Source organism: Bufo gargarizans, unplaced genomic scaffold (assembly GCF_014858855.1).
Source record: "Bufo gargarizans isolate SCDJY-AF-19 unplaced genomic scaffold, ASM1485885v1 original_scaffold_1081_pilon, whole genome shotgun sequence".
Classification (NCBI taxonomy): Eukaryota; Metazoa; Chordata; class Amphibia; order Anura; family Bufonidae; genus Bufo; species Bufo gargarizans.
Window position 1 is genome coordinate 160184 of NW_025334227.1, and position 17134 is coordinate 177317.

Below are 17134 nucleotides of genomic sequence, written 5' to 3' on the forward strand. Positions count from 1 at the left end.
GGGATGTTGTAAGGGCCAAGCGGAACGTGTATGTGTATGGAGGAGTTATCAGTAGAATATATAGCGAATATTCAAAAAAAAACGAATATAGAGCAATTTAGCTAATATAGTGCTATAATCTTCTTTGTCTAATAGTTGTAATTATTTACTCATCTGAAGTTCAGATTGGAAAAAAATTACAACTATTAAAAAAAAGATTATAGCACTATATTAGCTAAATTGTTCTACATTCATTTTTTTTTTAAATATTCGCTATATTACTATATATTATTGTTTTAGAATAGTACGAATATTCTAAAAAACAAATATATTTGTTTTTTAGAATAGTCTTTTTTTTTTTAAATCTGTACAGTTGTTCCACTTTGGCATACTCCTCCCCGACAAGTGTCCCCATGGGCACGCCTGGGGGTTAGAATATACCATTGGATCTGAGTTTTCACAATCTCATTGATTCTCATTATGAAAATTCGCCTTACGAAAATTTGCAATCAACACTACTCCTAAAGTCAAAGATATTGCAGCCTTCTCATTGGCCCACAAGCTAGAAGCAGGGAGGGATCATGTGTACTGATTAAAAAAAAATCTTGAATATTCGAAATTATGAATATATATCACTATATTCTAAATATTCACGAATTCTCAAAGTGGCAATATTCACGATAAAAAATTTCCGTTTGAATATTCATGATCAACACTACTTGTGAATAAGTGGAGTTAAAAAAGCGGAGTTTTAGACTAGGGCTTGATGTTCCTTGTGTGTTTGCTTGATTCTAGCATGTTCTCCAATTACAGCAGACATGGGTCTAAATTAAAATTCTTATTTACTGTTTTCTTTCTTTACTTTTCATCCCCATTTAAACATGTGCTCCATGGACAACGCTACTAAGTGTGTGTCTTGTGCAATGTATGCAGAGTCATTCGAGGGTGAATACACTAGATGCAAGCATGTTGCATATTTGTAAGCCCAGATCTTGACTGCTGGAGGAGCTTTTAAACTAGGACCTGGGGGGAGGGAGGGGGGTCATATACTAATAAGGGGGTAGATAGTGTAGTAGTTAGTAAGGTTAGTGAGGAAAGTAGGGAGGTGCCTGGGCAGAATTGTACACCGATGAAAAATAGAACTGCTGGTAACATGGACCTGTTACATACCAACAATATCAACCAAGGGAGGTCATTATCACCTACTGACTCCAATTAGGATAAAGGAATCAACACCTCTGACCCCATGCTGGGTATAATTACCAGATGTTGATTCAGTTACATATTTATTTCCAGAGAATTCTTGTACAGTCACTCAGAATTGAGAAAGCTCGTTGGAAGAATGAGTGAAACGTTTTCAAGATAACTACAATAAGTCCAGTTGCCATAATTAATGTGAGGCACCCAGCTCATTGGGATTGAGTTCATAGAGTAAAAATTACACTGTTGATTCAAACTAAAAATCTCTGCCAAACTCTGCAGTCAAATCCACTTGGGGTATATGCAGGTTTCATTGTGGATTCGGTGAAGAAAATCTGCAGCTTGCCTTGAATCCACAGTATTGTTGCATATTTTGTTTCAACATTTCAGATCTTGCAGATGAAATTCTGAGACAAATGCGTACTAGACGGGTGCTGAATGAAACTGGAGGTGACTGCTTCGGATGGAGGTGCAACAGAAGGCCTCCGTCTTATGTAGGGGTGTTTAAAGTGGCCAACTGTCCTACTGCTCAGTCTGCCCTAGGCCTAAAGGTGGCCATACACACTCGGCTGAACATGTAAGTGTATTTAATGGGGAGAGCGGAGAAAGCCACTGCCAGACACTTCTGGCGGCAACGCATCTCCCGGAAAAACAAAAGGACCAGGTGATCAGATCCATATTTGCAGGTTCCGCCAAAATACACAATTGAATATGGAGGCCTTAAGCCCCTGTTTGATACGTCGTGCAAATAAATAAGATGTATGATCAGTAGATGACTTTGTCATAGGTGGGTAGCAGTGTGGTCACGTGGTTCTTAACCTCCCTGGCGGTCTGATTATGTCAGTAATTTTGTACCCAATTTTCAATGGGGCAGGAATGGATGCGGACAGCACACAGTGTGCTATCCGCATCTGTATTTCCGGAGCGCGGCCCTGAACGTCCGCAAGAAAATAGAACATGTCCTATTCTTGTCCACAGCTGCGGACAAGAATAGGACTTTTCTATGTAAGTGCCGGCCATGTGCGGCGTCGGTGTTTTGCGGTCCGAGTGTGATTTGGGGTTACCGCTTCTGGCAGTGAAAGTTAACCCCGATCCACACTCGGGATTACCGCCAGGGAGGTTAAGGCACAAAAAGGCTAAAAAGTTCAGCTAAATACAATACAATGTTGATCCACAGGAAGGTAAAACGGCCGATTGTCTCTTTGAGGAAAATACATTTCTGTGCTGACTACTGATATAGTTGTACATAATAAGTAGATTTAACCTGTCATCATTCTGGTGGTGTAGTAATGTATATAAAGGCAAAAACTATGTTCTCCACTACGTGCATCAATTTTGCTGATTTATACAATTGTGTTTTTTTTTGTTTTTTTTTCTTCTTGATGGTCACATTTGGAGATGATTTTATCTATTGGAGCCGATGTTCTGATAGACGTCGGTTGAAGTGTCAGACATTCTTTGGGAAGCCTTGGCTTGTAGTTTAGCCTTGGAGTTTACTACAGCATAGACAACATCCTAAAAAAGAAAGAAAAGAAAGTAATTACTCAGACGAGCCTGGCGGAGATCTCTGGGAATAAATCTACAAGCGGAAAGGGACAAATTTCTCATTCCCTATGCCATGTTTTTCGCCTTAAAAAGTCACAGAAATCTGGTTTTGTGACTTTTCGTGGTGTTTTTTATGCTGCCCCCGACAGTTTCTGTATAGGGGGCATAGCAAAGTTACAATGTTAGCAAGGCCATCGGCCCGACACGTCATTATTTACGCCAGAAACGACGAATGATGAAATGATAACTGAAATCTGAACTAGCTACAGACTGGCATAGATTTCAGTTTGGAGCCTGGACTGCTGGAGGAGGTATTTAATTTTTGATAAGGCCTACTCCGGCAGCACCGAACCAAAGTGTCTCACTAATTGTGGAGAACTGTGTTCTTTAGTGGAAATGTATGTGCCTCACTGCTTTTTGCACCACAGCTTCCACCATAGTAGGGAATAGTACCTTTTTCTGGGCAATGAGCTCAACTTCCGTTCAGCAGTGAATGTAGCTCTCCATAATTAACATCTCTTGATGCTGCTTTTTCTTTAAAAATCCATAGATTTTATCGGAATCATGTATTCATAACATGTCTTTCCAAGTCCTAGGGATTTTAAATGTACGTGACCGATCACCACCACATCATGTTGTCATCCAAATGTGCCGGAATTCTGGAGCACATGCCTTGCCCTACATTTATTAAAGGTGTTGCTCGGGGTTTTTATATTGATGGCCTATTTTCAGATTATACCATCAATATCAGATTGGCAGGGACACAGCACCTATCACACCAACTGTTTTGTTCTAGCTCTGGCACCAGAAGTAGGTGCACATCGCTGTCCTAGGCCATCAATATCAAAATGCTGGACAACACCTTCAGGTGTTTTACAAACTTTTTTCACCTCGCTCGACAAAGGGATGGGACTTAGCAGCAAAACATGTGACTTAGTGGAAATAAAGATGTGACGATGTATACCACCATTTTGTGGCACATTAAGCTAAGCATTCGTTAGTGTAAAGTCAGATAAAAGTGTCTAATAGCCCACTAAATGTATCGTAAGCCTCAGAGACTGTGATGAATTTGGCGCATCTTTAGACTGTTATATTGGATAGGATTTGGAAAATGTACTTGCTGTCACAAGAGGAAGCTCCAGATCTTACTCTATACTACTTTTATTATAGTTTTTTTGTGACCCTTCAATCAAAAGTGAAAATTTAACTTTACATGATCCATGGAGGGCAATAAAAGGGAGAGCATGACTCGGACTTCCTAAGGAATGTTATGAGACTTTGGCGACTATTTTGCAAAGTGTTTTTGGGGGTGGACGTTTATTGTAAAATCTGTTGAATCCGAAATATACATCAGGTTCATTCACTTGTACTTACAGATCCATTGTTTTCTGGAACATCATCTAAAAATGAACAATAAAAGAAACTTTATAAGAGCTATTTCTGTTAATAAAAACTTGGAAATATTCATCCAACATAGGAGTACATACATGTTCCTTCACATGTCTACTCTAAGGCTTCATGGCCATGGCTGTATTTCTGCCCTCAAACAACTTATCCACAAAATACCTATACCTTCATGTGCATTTCGTATTTTTCTCACTCCCGTCAATGGAAAGGGTTATTCTTGTCGATGATGTGGACAAGACTAGGATATATTCTATCATTTGTGGAATGACCACACAGATCTTCAAAAAATACAGATATGTGCATGACCCCATAGAAATGAATACCAAAAATGTGGATAGCACACGGATGAAAAATTAAATCAAGAGCATGAAACCTTAACTTTTCTTGAATTTTGTTAAGGAATCTATTATCTAACGATATAAAATTAGCACAATCTTGCAAAAATTTTACACCTAAGGGGACATTTCGCATAACTGTAAGTGTTGTGCTCCCACATCCGTGTGGCCGCTCCATAAAATATAGGTCATGCCCTATACGTTGCCGCAGCATGCGGACCACGTACCAGATTAAAGTCATCCACTGTACAATGAGCAGATTAGGAGCATGTTAACCTAGACAACAACAATAATAGGATACATACAAAATGAGAATGGGGACTGTTGGAGAAATGTTTTAATGGCTGGTGATTAGTGTAGGCTTTTCCTGCTGTGACTCTACATAAGAAGCAGCCAAATGACGGGGATCAGACATTTATGGAAATTATCGATAAATATCCAAAATACTTTTCATGGGAAAACCTTTTAACAAAGTCTAGAAAGTCTCTGAATTATTGTACACGATACAGTTAAATCCTCAGTTACTTACTCTGTGGCCCCCTAGTCATGGCAAGGTTTGTATAAGTAATTTTATCTGCATCAGAGTATTCATTATCTGCATCAGAGTATTCGTCAGCGTCTGAAAAAGAAACGGCTCAATGAGTAGGAACATGGATCTGAAGTAATAATTGATGAATGGGTCATCCAGCCCATGTCCAACCTAAGCTGAAATTTATCCATAAAGAACTTTTCTGGATGAGTTTTTTAGGTGGAAATGTTTGCATCAACAAGTCTTCCCAAGTTGGATGCACCTTGGTCTGTTTCTCCATGTTGAACATTATCAAGATATTGAAAAAAGAGATGGGCCAAAAGCATGGAATTAGAGGTGAGCGAATCGAGTAGACCCAAAATGCAACCCGACTGTTATTCGGTTGGGTAGAACTTTTTGAGAAAGAAAGAGAGAATTTCTAGGCATTTAAAGTTCTTTTTCGATTCTCGTATTTCCTGGCAGATTTGGACAAATCGGATCGTAACAAATTTTATAACGTGCTCATCTCTGGATAAAATATATTGAAATAGTAAAAGATTCTATAGTCACTGTAGCGGATTGTATTTAGCCTGGCCTGTTTGGATCATGTAGGACGACATTCGGTTGATTGTATGGCTATGTATTGTAAACTGTAATGTTTACTGTGTTGGATGCATTGCTTTTCTGTGCCTCCTCCCCTCCCCCTTTATTTTTCCTGTCCCATTCTTTTCCCAGCAGGGTGTGGTCTCAGGGACACTGGGAGACCAGTAATCTAGCTGTTCTGTCCCTCCTCCATCTCCCATCAGCCCTTGCTATTGTCTGTCCCCACCCTTCCTTGTACCATGGTCATCTATGTGCCCCATTGTATGTAAATAAGGCTGTTGGGGGGTTTAAAGTGTGTGCCATGTCCAAATAAAGTTAGTTCTGCTCCTGATGCTGTGTGTCGTCCAGTCATTGGGATTGCTGTTGGGATATTATTGGACTATTTTGCCTGCTGGAATTACTACTCTATGGATTTATGATACTTGTTCCTGAGCCTCACTGGGATCTTAGGTGGAGATTGGCTGTGGAATATCAGCTCTCCGCTACATTGGTTGGCAGCGCTGGGATCCAGACTCACAGAGGAACAAGGATTAATGGAGATTGATTACTCCACTTTAAAACGATCCACACTTAAAGATCTTCTGGAAGCAAGAGGTATTTCAGCCAGCAACAAAACAAAGGCAACACTTATCTCTGAAATAATGGCAGAAATCCGAACAGAGGATGATTCGGTCACTGCACAGAGGGACGAGACAGACGGAACAGAGCAAGCAGAGTTCCAAAGGCAGCTCTTATTCAGATTGTCATTTTATGGGGAGAACCCACCAGTGGAAATTATCTCCAAGACAATGACAGAGGTTCAAGCATTTATAACGCGGCAAAGGAGACCACAAACACCAAGCCCAGCAGTGTCTATGGTGCAAGAGGGTAAGCCAAAAATTCCATACCAGGCATTTAAAATGTATGTAGAAGCGGAGGAAGATATAGATGCATTCCTCCAAGACTTTGAAAGACTATGCACGTTACATAAAATACATATGGAAGATTGGGTACCCATCTTAGCAGGACGGTTAACTGGGAGGGCAGCTGAAGCCTACCGTACGATACCAGATACGGAAATTAGGAATTACAGCCGTGTCAAAGAGGTTATCCTGGCCCGATATGCTATGACACCAGAGGCATACCGGAGACGGTTCAGGGAATTGGAAAAAGCTGAAAAAGACTCGCATGCAGAATGGGCTTGCCGTTTACAAAGGGCAGCCCTCGGATGGGTACAGGCGAACCAGGCACGGTCCATGGAGGACCTATTACAAATGCTGCTACTAGAACAGTTCTATGATGGGATACCCGCAGACCTGCAGGAATGGGTGAGAGACCGTAACCCCACGTCTATCACAGAAGCAGCTAAAAAGGCTGATGACTATTTGGATACCCGCAGGCAGCACAAGCTTGTGGGTGTTAAACCAGCTGTGCGACCTCTAGGGGGAAACCAATTTTCAGCTAGCACCAACACACCACTGAGACCGCTACCCCAACCAGCTCCTACAGCGGCTCAACCGAGGTTTCGCCCACCCTCCTCTGTGCAATGCCACCAGTGCCAGAGGTGGGGACACTACAAGCGGGAATGCCCGGAGCTTAGAGACCGATCCACCTGGATTCGACCAGGACCACCACCACCACCGAGAGCAGCAGCACACCACTATCAGGAGGAGACACCCCCCGCTTATGGCTCTGCAGTTCCAGTCACCACTATAGAACAGTGGGAAGTACTCCACGAAGCCAACCCACTACAAGCACAGGCGGATAATCGGCAGCACCACAGGCAAACAGTATACCTGGAGGGGAAACCTTTGCAGGGACTCAGAGATTCGGGAGCAACCATAACCTTGGTCCAAAGCCACTTGGTCGCGGACAAAGCTAAAACCAATAAGACTGTGGCTGTCAGGGTTGCTGGGGGAGCCGTATATCGGCTGAATACAGCAAGGGTTCATTTGCATTGGGGTGCGGGGTCAGGGACTGTGGAGGTGGGGTTGATGCCCCAATTACCCGCAGAGGTGATACTGGGAAATGACCTGGGAAAGCTCACATCTGCATTTGAGGCACAAACCACAACCACTGAGGAAGCACATCCAGTGGTCACCAGGCAACAGGCCCGCACCCAGGACTACAACACACTGCCGGAGGTCCAGGTAAGACAACCTTCCCCTTCCCTAGACTGTGTCCCTTGGGCCCCTCCTGATGAATTTTTGCGGCAGAGGTGATCACTGACCCTACTCTACAGGTATATAGAGACAAAGTCACCTCTGACCAACCGTTATGAGACAGCTAGTTGTACCACAGAGGTACCGAGCCGAACTGCTCCGGATAGCGCACGATATTCCGTTATCCGGACATTTGGGGGTCAGTCGTACTAGATATCGGCTGACCCAAAGTTTCTTTTGGCCAGGAATTAGCCAGGGAGTACGCAAATATTGCAGCACCTGTGATACGTACCAGAGGGTAGGGAAGAGGGGGGACCGGCGGAAAGCAAAGTTACACCCGCTACCTATAATTGAGGAACCGTTCCATAGAATAGCCGTAGATATAGTAGGTCCCCTCCGGAAACCTACCCCCTCTGGCAAGAGGTATATTTTGACGGTGGTGGATTACGCCACTCGCTACCCAGAGGCCGTAGCCTTGACAAACATCAACGCAGAAACCGTGGCAGAGGCCCTGATGCAGATTTTCTCCCGGATGGGATTACCCAGGGAGATCATCTCGGATCAGGGTACTCAATTCACTGCAGAGGTCACCCAGCACCTCTGGAAATTTTGCAAAATCAGACCTATAATCAGTGCCCCCTACCATCCTCAGACCAACGGGCTCTGCGAGCGGTTCAATGGCACCTTAAAACAAATGCTCCGAACCTTTGCTGAGACCCACCGAGACTGGGAACGATTCCTGCCTCACCTCCTCTTTGCTTACCGGGAGGTGCCGCAGGAATCCACAGGATTCTCCCCATTCGAATTGTTGTTCGGGAGGAGAGTAAGGGGACCGCTGGACTTAATTAGGGAGCATTGGGAGGGAGACAGGAGCGCAGACGGCACCCCCATTGTACCATATGTGTTGGCGCTCCGAGATCGCTTGGAAGCTCTAACCAAGACGGTAAAGGAAAACCTCCAGGCGGCTCAGACGCGCCAGCGCACATGGTACGATTGGGGCGCCAGGGACCGTAGCTTCCAGGTTGGGCAGAAAGTTTTAATTTTGAAACCTGTTCGACATGATAAGTTACAGGCCGCCTGGCAAGGCCCTTATAAAGTAGTGGAACAGAGATGTGACACCACTTATATAATTGGCCCCTGCGCAGGGACCGGAGGGCGACGAATGCTCCATGTGAACATGATGAAGCCCTACCAGGAACGCTCAGAAGAGGTGACCGCTATTTGTGCACCCAGCTCTGAAGAGTTTGACAGTCTTCCCCTGCCGGATCTACTGGGGGACGGTCAGCTGTCTGGGGATTTAGGAGAAGTTGTACTGGGGGACCGGCTGAGCCCACAGGAACGTACCGAGGTACAACAGCTGCTAAGAGAGAAGCAGGAGACCTTCTCCAATGTGCCTGGGTACACTCCTCTGGCCACTCACAGAGTAGAAACCCCAGGGCAACTACCCATGCGCCAGACCCCGTACCGCATCCCTGAAGCGGTGCGAGAGAATATGCATAAGGAGATCGACGAGATGCTCCAGCTGGGGGTGATTGAGCCCTCAGACAGCCCATGGGCATCTCCGGTAGTCCTCGTACCAAAGCGGGACGGTACAACCCGCTTCTGCGTAGACTATCGGAGGTTGAATGAAAAGACTGTATCAGACGCTTATCCGATGCCCAGGATAGATGAACTGCTAGACCGGATGGCCAGAGGCCAATACCTCACTACTATTGATCTGTGTAAGGGGTACTGGCAGATACCCCTGGCTCCGGACGCCATCCCTAAGTCAGCCTTTGTCACCCCATTCGGCCTATACCACTTTAAGGTTATGCCATTTGGGATTAAAAACGCTCCGGCTACGTTCCAGCGGATGGTGGACCGACTTCTAGATGGGTTCCAGGACTACACCTGTGCCTACCTCGACGATATTGCAATTTTTAGCAATACCTGGCAGGAGCACTTAACCCATATAGGAGCGGTTCTAGACAGGATTAGGGAGGCCGGTTTGACGTTGAAACCGGCCAAATGCAGTATAGGAATGGCCGAGGTGCAGTACCTGGGCCATCGAGTGGGTTGTGGGAAACAGAAGCCAGAACCAGCCAAAGTAGAGGCTGTAGCCCAATGGCCTACCCCTAGGACTAAGACTCAGGTGTTGGCATTTCTAGGGACCGCAGGATATTACAGAAAGTTTGTCCCCAATTATAGCGCCCTGGCCAAACCCCTTACTGACCTGACCCGTAAGAACCTTCCCCGCCAAGTAACCTGGACCCCGGAGTGTGAGCAGGCCTTCCAACATCTGAAAAATGCACTTATTAATGCCCCTGTCTTGGCAGCTCCCAATCCAACTAAACGTTTTCTTGTTCACACAGACGCTTCTATGTTTGGATTGGGGGCAGTGCTGAGCCAAGTTGGGGCCGATGGTGGAGAACACCCCGTGGCTTACATCAGTCGCAAACTGTTACCCAGAGAAGTAAGCTACGCCGCCATCGAGAAGGAATGCCTGGCTGTGGTGTGGGCCCTAAAGAAGTTACAGCCGTATTTATATAGACAGGCTTTTTCCCTGCTCACGGATCACAATCCGTTAGTATGGCTGAACCGGGTGGCTGGGGACAATGCCAGGCTGCTGCGCTGGAGTTTGGCGCTGCAGCCTTTTGACTTTAATATTCAGTACCGCCCGGGCAAACAAAATGGAAACGCTGACGGGTTGTCGAGACAAACTGATTTGGAGAAATGATCCGTGAGCACCCCGGACATCCCCAAGCCGATCCGTGCTGGATCAGACTGTGTATGCCGGCTTGTGGGCAAGGGGGAGCAGTGTAGCGGATTGTATTTAGCCTGGCCTGTTTGGATCATGTAGGACGACATTCGGTTGATTGTATGGCTATGTATTGTAAACTGTAATGTTTACTGTGTTGGATGCATTGCTTTTCTGTGCCTCCTCCCCTCCCCCTTTATTTTTCCTGTCCCATTCTTTTCCCAGCAGGGTGTGGTCTCAGGGACACTGGGAGACCAGTAATCTAGCTGTTCTGTCCCTCCTCCATCTCCCATCAGCCCTTGCTATTGTCTGTCCCCACCCTTCCTTGTACCATGGTCATCTATGTGCCCCATTGTATGTAAATAAGGCTGTTGGAGGGTTTAAAGTGTGTGCCATGTCCAAATAAAGTTAGTTCTGCTCCTGATGCTGTGTGTCGTCCAGTCATTGGGATTGCTGTTGGGATATTATTGGACTATTTTGCCTGCTGGAATTACTACTCTATGGATTTATGATACTTGTTCCTGAGCCTCACTGGGATCTTAGGTGGAGATTGGCTGTGGAATATCAGCTCTCCGCTACAGTCACCGGTTCACCCCTCCTCCTTTCAAGCACTGCTGCTCTGGTCCTCCCTAGCCAGGTTTTGTATACATCAAGGTAGTGTTGATGTGCCTGTATACCCCACAGGCCTCAGTGGTGTACAGCATGGGACCACTCAGGCCAGTGATTGGCTGCAGTAGACAAATGGGGTATACTGGGATGTCATTGTTGCAACCATGTAAATAAAGCCTGACAGGACTGGAGCGGCAGCGCTGGAGGATTAAACTGGTAAGTATACAATCTTTATTTTTAACACATTCTCTGCCCTTCACCCATTCTTTTATTATATCGTATCGTACAGCCTATTTGATACCCATATATTTTTTGGGCTGCAATATAAAAATATCAAGTAGTGTTAGGTATTTTTGGATGCAGTGCAGCTAATGACAAGTCATTATGTCACTAAAGGATGTGTGTTCAAGGACTCTACGTCTGAGAGGTAGTCAACTAAGCTACAAAGTCTATGGACTTAGCTTTAGTATATTGAATAGCTTCTAATAATAATTACCTGTTGGTGGCTGAGGGTTATTGTTGGATGATCGGCGTTTATTGTATACAAACACAAAGATAGAGATGATGACGATGAGTAGGAGCAGCCCCAAACTTACAGATAGTATGATCATTAGAGAAGAGTGATATGACACTATGGAGAGACACAATCCATCATTAGATAATACTTAATTGACCAGAACAGGATGATGGACGCTGCTCACCTTCTATCTGAACTTCCTTGCTCCTCTTCTTTACACTGCCGTTTGATGCTTGTATCTCACATGTATATGTCCCAGAATTTTCCACCTTCATGAAATTAGCCTCATACCTATTAGAAGAGTTGAACCCTTGAATGTTTTCCCCGTCTCTGTAGAAGGCATACTGCAGTTCTGTAGTCTGCCTATGTTCAGTAAGTTTTGTGTCACAAGTTAGAATCATGTTCTCCCCCTGGTTGACCAACTCTGGAGATACTTTCAGTACTGGAGGAGAGAAGAGCTCTAGAGAAGAATAAAATATTACAAAAACAGATGTGAACAAATCACAATGGAGAGGGGAAGTTGAGGATACTGAAGGCATGTGGTGTATTTTACTCTACTTCTATGTTGTGGAGAGCTGCTGTAATGGGGAGGGGGCTGGTTGGATAATATATACTGTTTCCATATTGTTAGAAGATGGATTTAAGGGCTATGGAGGCGAAGCTAGTATTGGTGGAGTTGGCTTGAAAAGAATATATATTATAATTTATTAATTTTCATATAAATGTAGAAAATTTAGAAATATTAATCATACCTATATTTTATGTTCTATAAATCTAAGGTCCTTATTTATCAAAATCAGTGACAAGCAGGGTGCTCTAGGGGTGATAATCAGTTCTCATGTCTCCTGTGACTTACTCTAGGTGTCTTCATGCTGCTCCAAGCCTTGTTACAATGCTTGAAACTGTGCTGCACATGCTCAGTGATGAAGACTAAAGGAGAAAGGTCAAAACCGCTCATGCCTGCAGTAATCTCAGAACTGCTAGACAGTACAGGAAGATGGCAATAATGGGGTTATCTGGGAATAAAGAGCTTTTCACAGGTGCCCGCACTCTGCCTCTGCTATGGGAAAAAAACATAACTACTTTCTGAAGCTTTGGTCTTGCTTGCCGGCTCAAGTGTCCATCTTCCAGTTCGTTGCTCATTTAATTCATCCCCAGGATGGGCATTATCAACTGCTTAGGTCCAACCAATAACTGGTTTCAGCTGTGATGTGTCTCTTGTAGACACGTCACCACTGAATCCAGTTATTAGCTGCAGCGGAGCAGATGATAATGCCCGTCTTGGGGTTGAATTAAACAAGCAACGGACTGGAAGATAGACATGTGAGCCGGCATGCAAGACCAGAGCTTCGGGAAGTAGGTATGAATCTTTCCATAGTGGAGGCAGACTGCGGGCACCTGTGAAAAGTTATTTAGTCCCAGACAACTCTTTTATGGCAGCACTTAATATAGCAGCTCCACATTTTACATGTTTAACAATAATATAATTCATATAGCGCCAACATATTCTACAGCGCTTTACAACCAGGTGGTTCGTATAAAAAACAGTCATAAATAACAGACCAACAAACAAGTCTGCAATTAAAACAAGAGGAGTGACGGTCCTGGTAGCAAGAGCTCACAATCTAGGAGGAGATAGGGGTGACACACCAGTTAAATACTTACGTTAGTCCAGCCATCCTTACAAAATAGGGGAGTAAATATAGGGCTGCATGAGCCAGTCACCAGCAGATATTTGTACTGCTTTGGAGTGAATGTTGTATGGTGGATAGTTTTTCATGATGGATCAAGTTGTGAAGAATGATGATGGGGGTTGAATGGAGAAGAGCTATATTAGGGGATGTGATAGGCCACCCTAAAAAGATGTGTTTTATGAGGCGACTAAAACTATGGATGTTATGGATTAACCTAATTTCTTGGGGCAGGGCATTCCGGAGAACTGGTGCAGCTCTCGAGAAGTCTTGGAGACAGGAGTGAGAGGTTCCGATTATGGTGGATGTTGAGCTGAACGGAGAGCATGGGTAGGATGATAGATATAAATGAAGGATGAGATATAGGGGGTGTAGCACTGTAGAGATATTGTGGGTGAGAATAAGCTGTTCTATTCTGAATGGTCAACCAGAGGAATGTCTGAAACATGGCGGAGGCATCGGAGTAGCGGTTAGATACAGTTAAGGAGTTGATTTTTACTAATGTACAATTGTTGGTCTTAAAATATTAATTACCTACCTTCTACCCATACGTTGTACCTATCACTTGTCTTCATGGTAGTGTTGATTGTGTTTTTTACTTCGCAGGTATAATTCCCAGAATCCTCCTGCTGAGCAAACTGAACTTCATATTTGTTAGATGAATTAAATCCTCGAACCTCCCGTCCATCTCTGTAGAAAGCGAACTTCACTTCTGTAGGCTTTATATGTATAGTCGTGTCACATGTCAGGGTCATGGCATCTCCTTCAGCTGTTAGATTTTTGGTCACCGTTATATTTGGATATGAGAATTGCTCTAAAATGAATGATTATAGATAGGAATAGATTTTATTTCGAGCGATATTGCATTTTCCCCAAAACTATTTTCATACATGGTGTCTATACTCACCTTCTATCTGGATTGGTTCCTCTGCACTTCTCTTCCTCACTCTTCCATCTGTGGTTTGCACTTCACATAAATATTTCCCAGAATGCTCCAGTTGTACCATGGAGACTTCATAGATGTCCTTGTCACCAGATCCCCGAATAACTCGTCCTTCTCTATAGAAAGTAAATAGTAGCCGAGTGTTCTGTCTAGAAGGATGGAGACTTGTCTCACATTTTAGGGTCATGTTTTCCTTCTTAAAAACTGGGCGTGGGGTCACTTTTATGGTCGGAGTCTTGAACAACTCTAAAAGAAGAATAAAATGACAATATATTACTGGGACGATTTGCATTGGTTGTTTTGATGGAAGGCAGAACATTTTGGTTACCGTAGTTTTCATTTGCACCATTTTAGGGTACATAGGACGTTTTGTTCACGTTTTATATAGTTTTTGGATGGAGGGAGGAACAAAAGCCACCAAATCTGGGATTGTTATTACAATATTCTTAAAGCCATATCCCGGGACACATTGTCCATGAGGTAAGATGAACCTCTTTCCTTAGGAGATGCATGAGTTTTTACGTGCCAGTTCAGGTACTGACTATGGTTGGGACTGGTAAGTACTGTACTGAATTGAAAAATGAGCCCAGGCATAGTGCAGTCTGTGAAATCCTGATTTGATGGCAAAGAGACGTGGAAGTGGGAGAGACAAGCAGGAGATGTGGGCAGCACAGAAAGTGTGTGACAGTACTAAGGGGCTTTACATGCTCTGTCCACAATCCATAATTCCTGCTTGGCTCCTCTCTCTTTCTCCTTATGCTCCAGACTGCATATTAAGTTGTCCATACATTCGAGATAGTGATCAGCAGCACCAACTAAACTGGCCAACCAGGGAGTCCGTTTTTTCTAAAAACGGACTCCCTGGTACTTGAGTGCAATGGCAAGTGATAGGCTGAATCCAGCCAAATGATGCCATCTACATGCAGTTTTGGCCAATGAGCGGCTGAAGTTTTCCAGCATTGCAGATTTCATCGTCTCAGACAAGAGTCTGCCGTCAGCCATCACAAACAATCGTTAGCGCTAATTGAACACCCGTCTTCAAGACTTTTCTCGAGCTGCACCTACTCTCTGGAATGCTCTGCCCCGGAATATCAGGTCAATTCCCAACTCCCCTACCTTCAAACGTGTCTTAAAAACAGATCTTTTCAGCCAGGCTTATCAAGCTTTCTGAAATGACTCTTTCCCGAGTAAACCCCTCCCCCACCAACTCCTCAGGCCTGGTTGTGATCTACATCTGCTTTCAGTACAAAAATGGCTTGACTACTACATATCGCAATCAACTACCTTATGTGTCACTCCCACTTTATCATAGATTGTAAGCTCTTGCGAGCAAGGCCCTGACTCCTAGTGTTGTGTATTAACCAGTTATGTTGTGATGTATTTTGTTTCCTACATGAACCCTCCGAATTTGGAAAGCGCTGCAGAATATGGTGGTGCTATATAAATGAAGAATATTATTATTGGATAGAAAAGTCATCACAAATGTGGCTAATCTGATCTCAACCTCACACAGCAGTGAATCGTCAGGATACATGTTACTCCAATTGTATTGTGCACATCCTGCCTGGATTTACCTTCTACAGATACAGAAGCTTCAGCTGCATGTAGAGACGATGAACGATAAAAGACTTCTTTTGTACATTTGTATTTCCCGGCACTTGTCCTGTCTACATTACTAATATGAAATTCCTCATCATCGCTCCCGTCTGTAATGACTTTGTTCTCTTTGTAAAATCTTGTCTGTTTTCCTCCATATCCAGGATAGTGGTGACATCGTAACTTCATCTTATCTCCTTCATAAACATATAGAGGGGTCTGCAGGATGAGCCATTCTGTAATACATAATGAGATAAGACAAGGGAACGTGTATGATCTCTTATCAGTCCTGTTACCTGCTGTGTATAAGACGAGGGGACGTGTATGATCTCTTCTCAGTCCTGTTACCTGCTGTGTATAAGACGAGGGGATGTGTATGATCTCTTATCAGTCCTGTTACCTGTTGTGTATAAGACGAGGAGACGTGTATGATCTCTTCTCAGTCCTGTTACCTGCTGTGTATAAGACGAGGGGACGTGTGTGACCGCTTATCAGTCCTGTTACCTGCTGTGTATAAGACGAGGGGACGTGTATGATCTCTTATCAGTCCTGTTACCTGCTGTGTATAAGACGAGGGGACGTGTATGACCTCTTATCAGTCCTGTTACCTGCTGTGTATAAGACGAGGGGACATGTATGACCTCTTATCAGTCCTGTTACCTGCTGTGTATAATACGAGGGGACGTGTATGATCTCTTATCAGTCCTGTTACCTGCTGTGTATAAGACGAGGGGACGTGTATGATCTCTTATCAGTCCTGTTACCTGCTGTGTATAAGACGAGGGGACATGTATGATCTCTTATCAGCCTTTTACCTGCTGTGTATAAGACAAGGAGACGTGTATGACCTCTTCTCAGTCCTGTTACCTGCTGTGTATAAGACGAGGGGACGTGTATGATCTCTTATCAGTCCTGTTACCTGATGTGTATAAGACGAGGGGACGTGTATGATCTCTTATCAGTCCTGTTACCTGCTGTGTATAAGACAAGGAGACGTGTATGATCTCTTATCAGTCCTGTTACCTGTTGTGTATAAGACGAGGAGACGTGTATGATCTCTTATCAGTCCTGTTACCTGCTGTGTATAAGACAAGGAGACGTGTATGACCTCTTCTCAGTCCTGTTACCTGATGTGTATAAGACGAGGGGACGTGTATGACCTCTTATCAGTCCTGTTACCTGCTGTGTATAAGACGAGGGGACGTGTATGATCTCTTATCAGTCCTGTTACCTGCTGTGTATAAGACGAGGGGACGTGTATGATCTCTTATCAGTCCTGTTACCTGCTGTGTATAAGACGAGGAGACGTGTATGATCTCTTAT

At 44.1% G+C, this 17134-nt stretch overlaps 1 protein-coding gene across 1 annotated transcript in view; it reads right to left on the reverse strand.

Annotated features, from left to right (window-relative positions):
• Positions 1 to 1241: 1241 nt before the first annotated feature.
• The window catches only part of LOC122922951 (Fc receptor-like protein 5), a 65960-nt gene continuing 50067 nt past the window's right edge, over positions 1242 to 17134 (reverse strand). The window contains exons 8-15 of the mRNA XM_044273727.1: positions 15790 to 16047; positions 14180 to 14461; positions 13811 to 14086; positions 11766 to 12041; positions 11561 to 11695; positions 4996 to 5085; positions 4099 to 4124; positions 1242 to 2694 (exon numbers count right to left, since the gene is read on the reverse strand). Of these exons, the coding sequence (XP_044129662.1) occupies positions 2584 to 2694; positions 4099 to 4124; positions 4996 to 5085; positions 11561 to 11695; positions 11766 to 12041; positions 13811 to 14086; positions 14180 to 14461; positions 15790 to 16047 (1454 nt within the window). The 3' untranslated portion in view covers positions 1242 to 2583. The remainder of the gene's footprint in view (positions 2695 to 4098; positions 4125 to 4995; positions 5086 to 11560; positions 11696 to 11765; positions 12042 to 13810; positions 14087 to 14179; positions 14462 to 15789; positions 16048 to 17134) is intronic.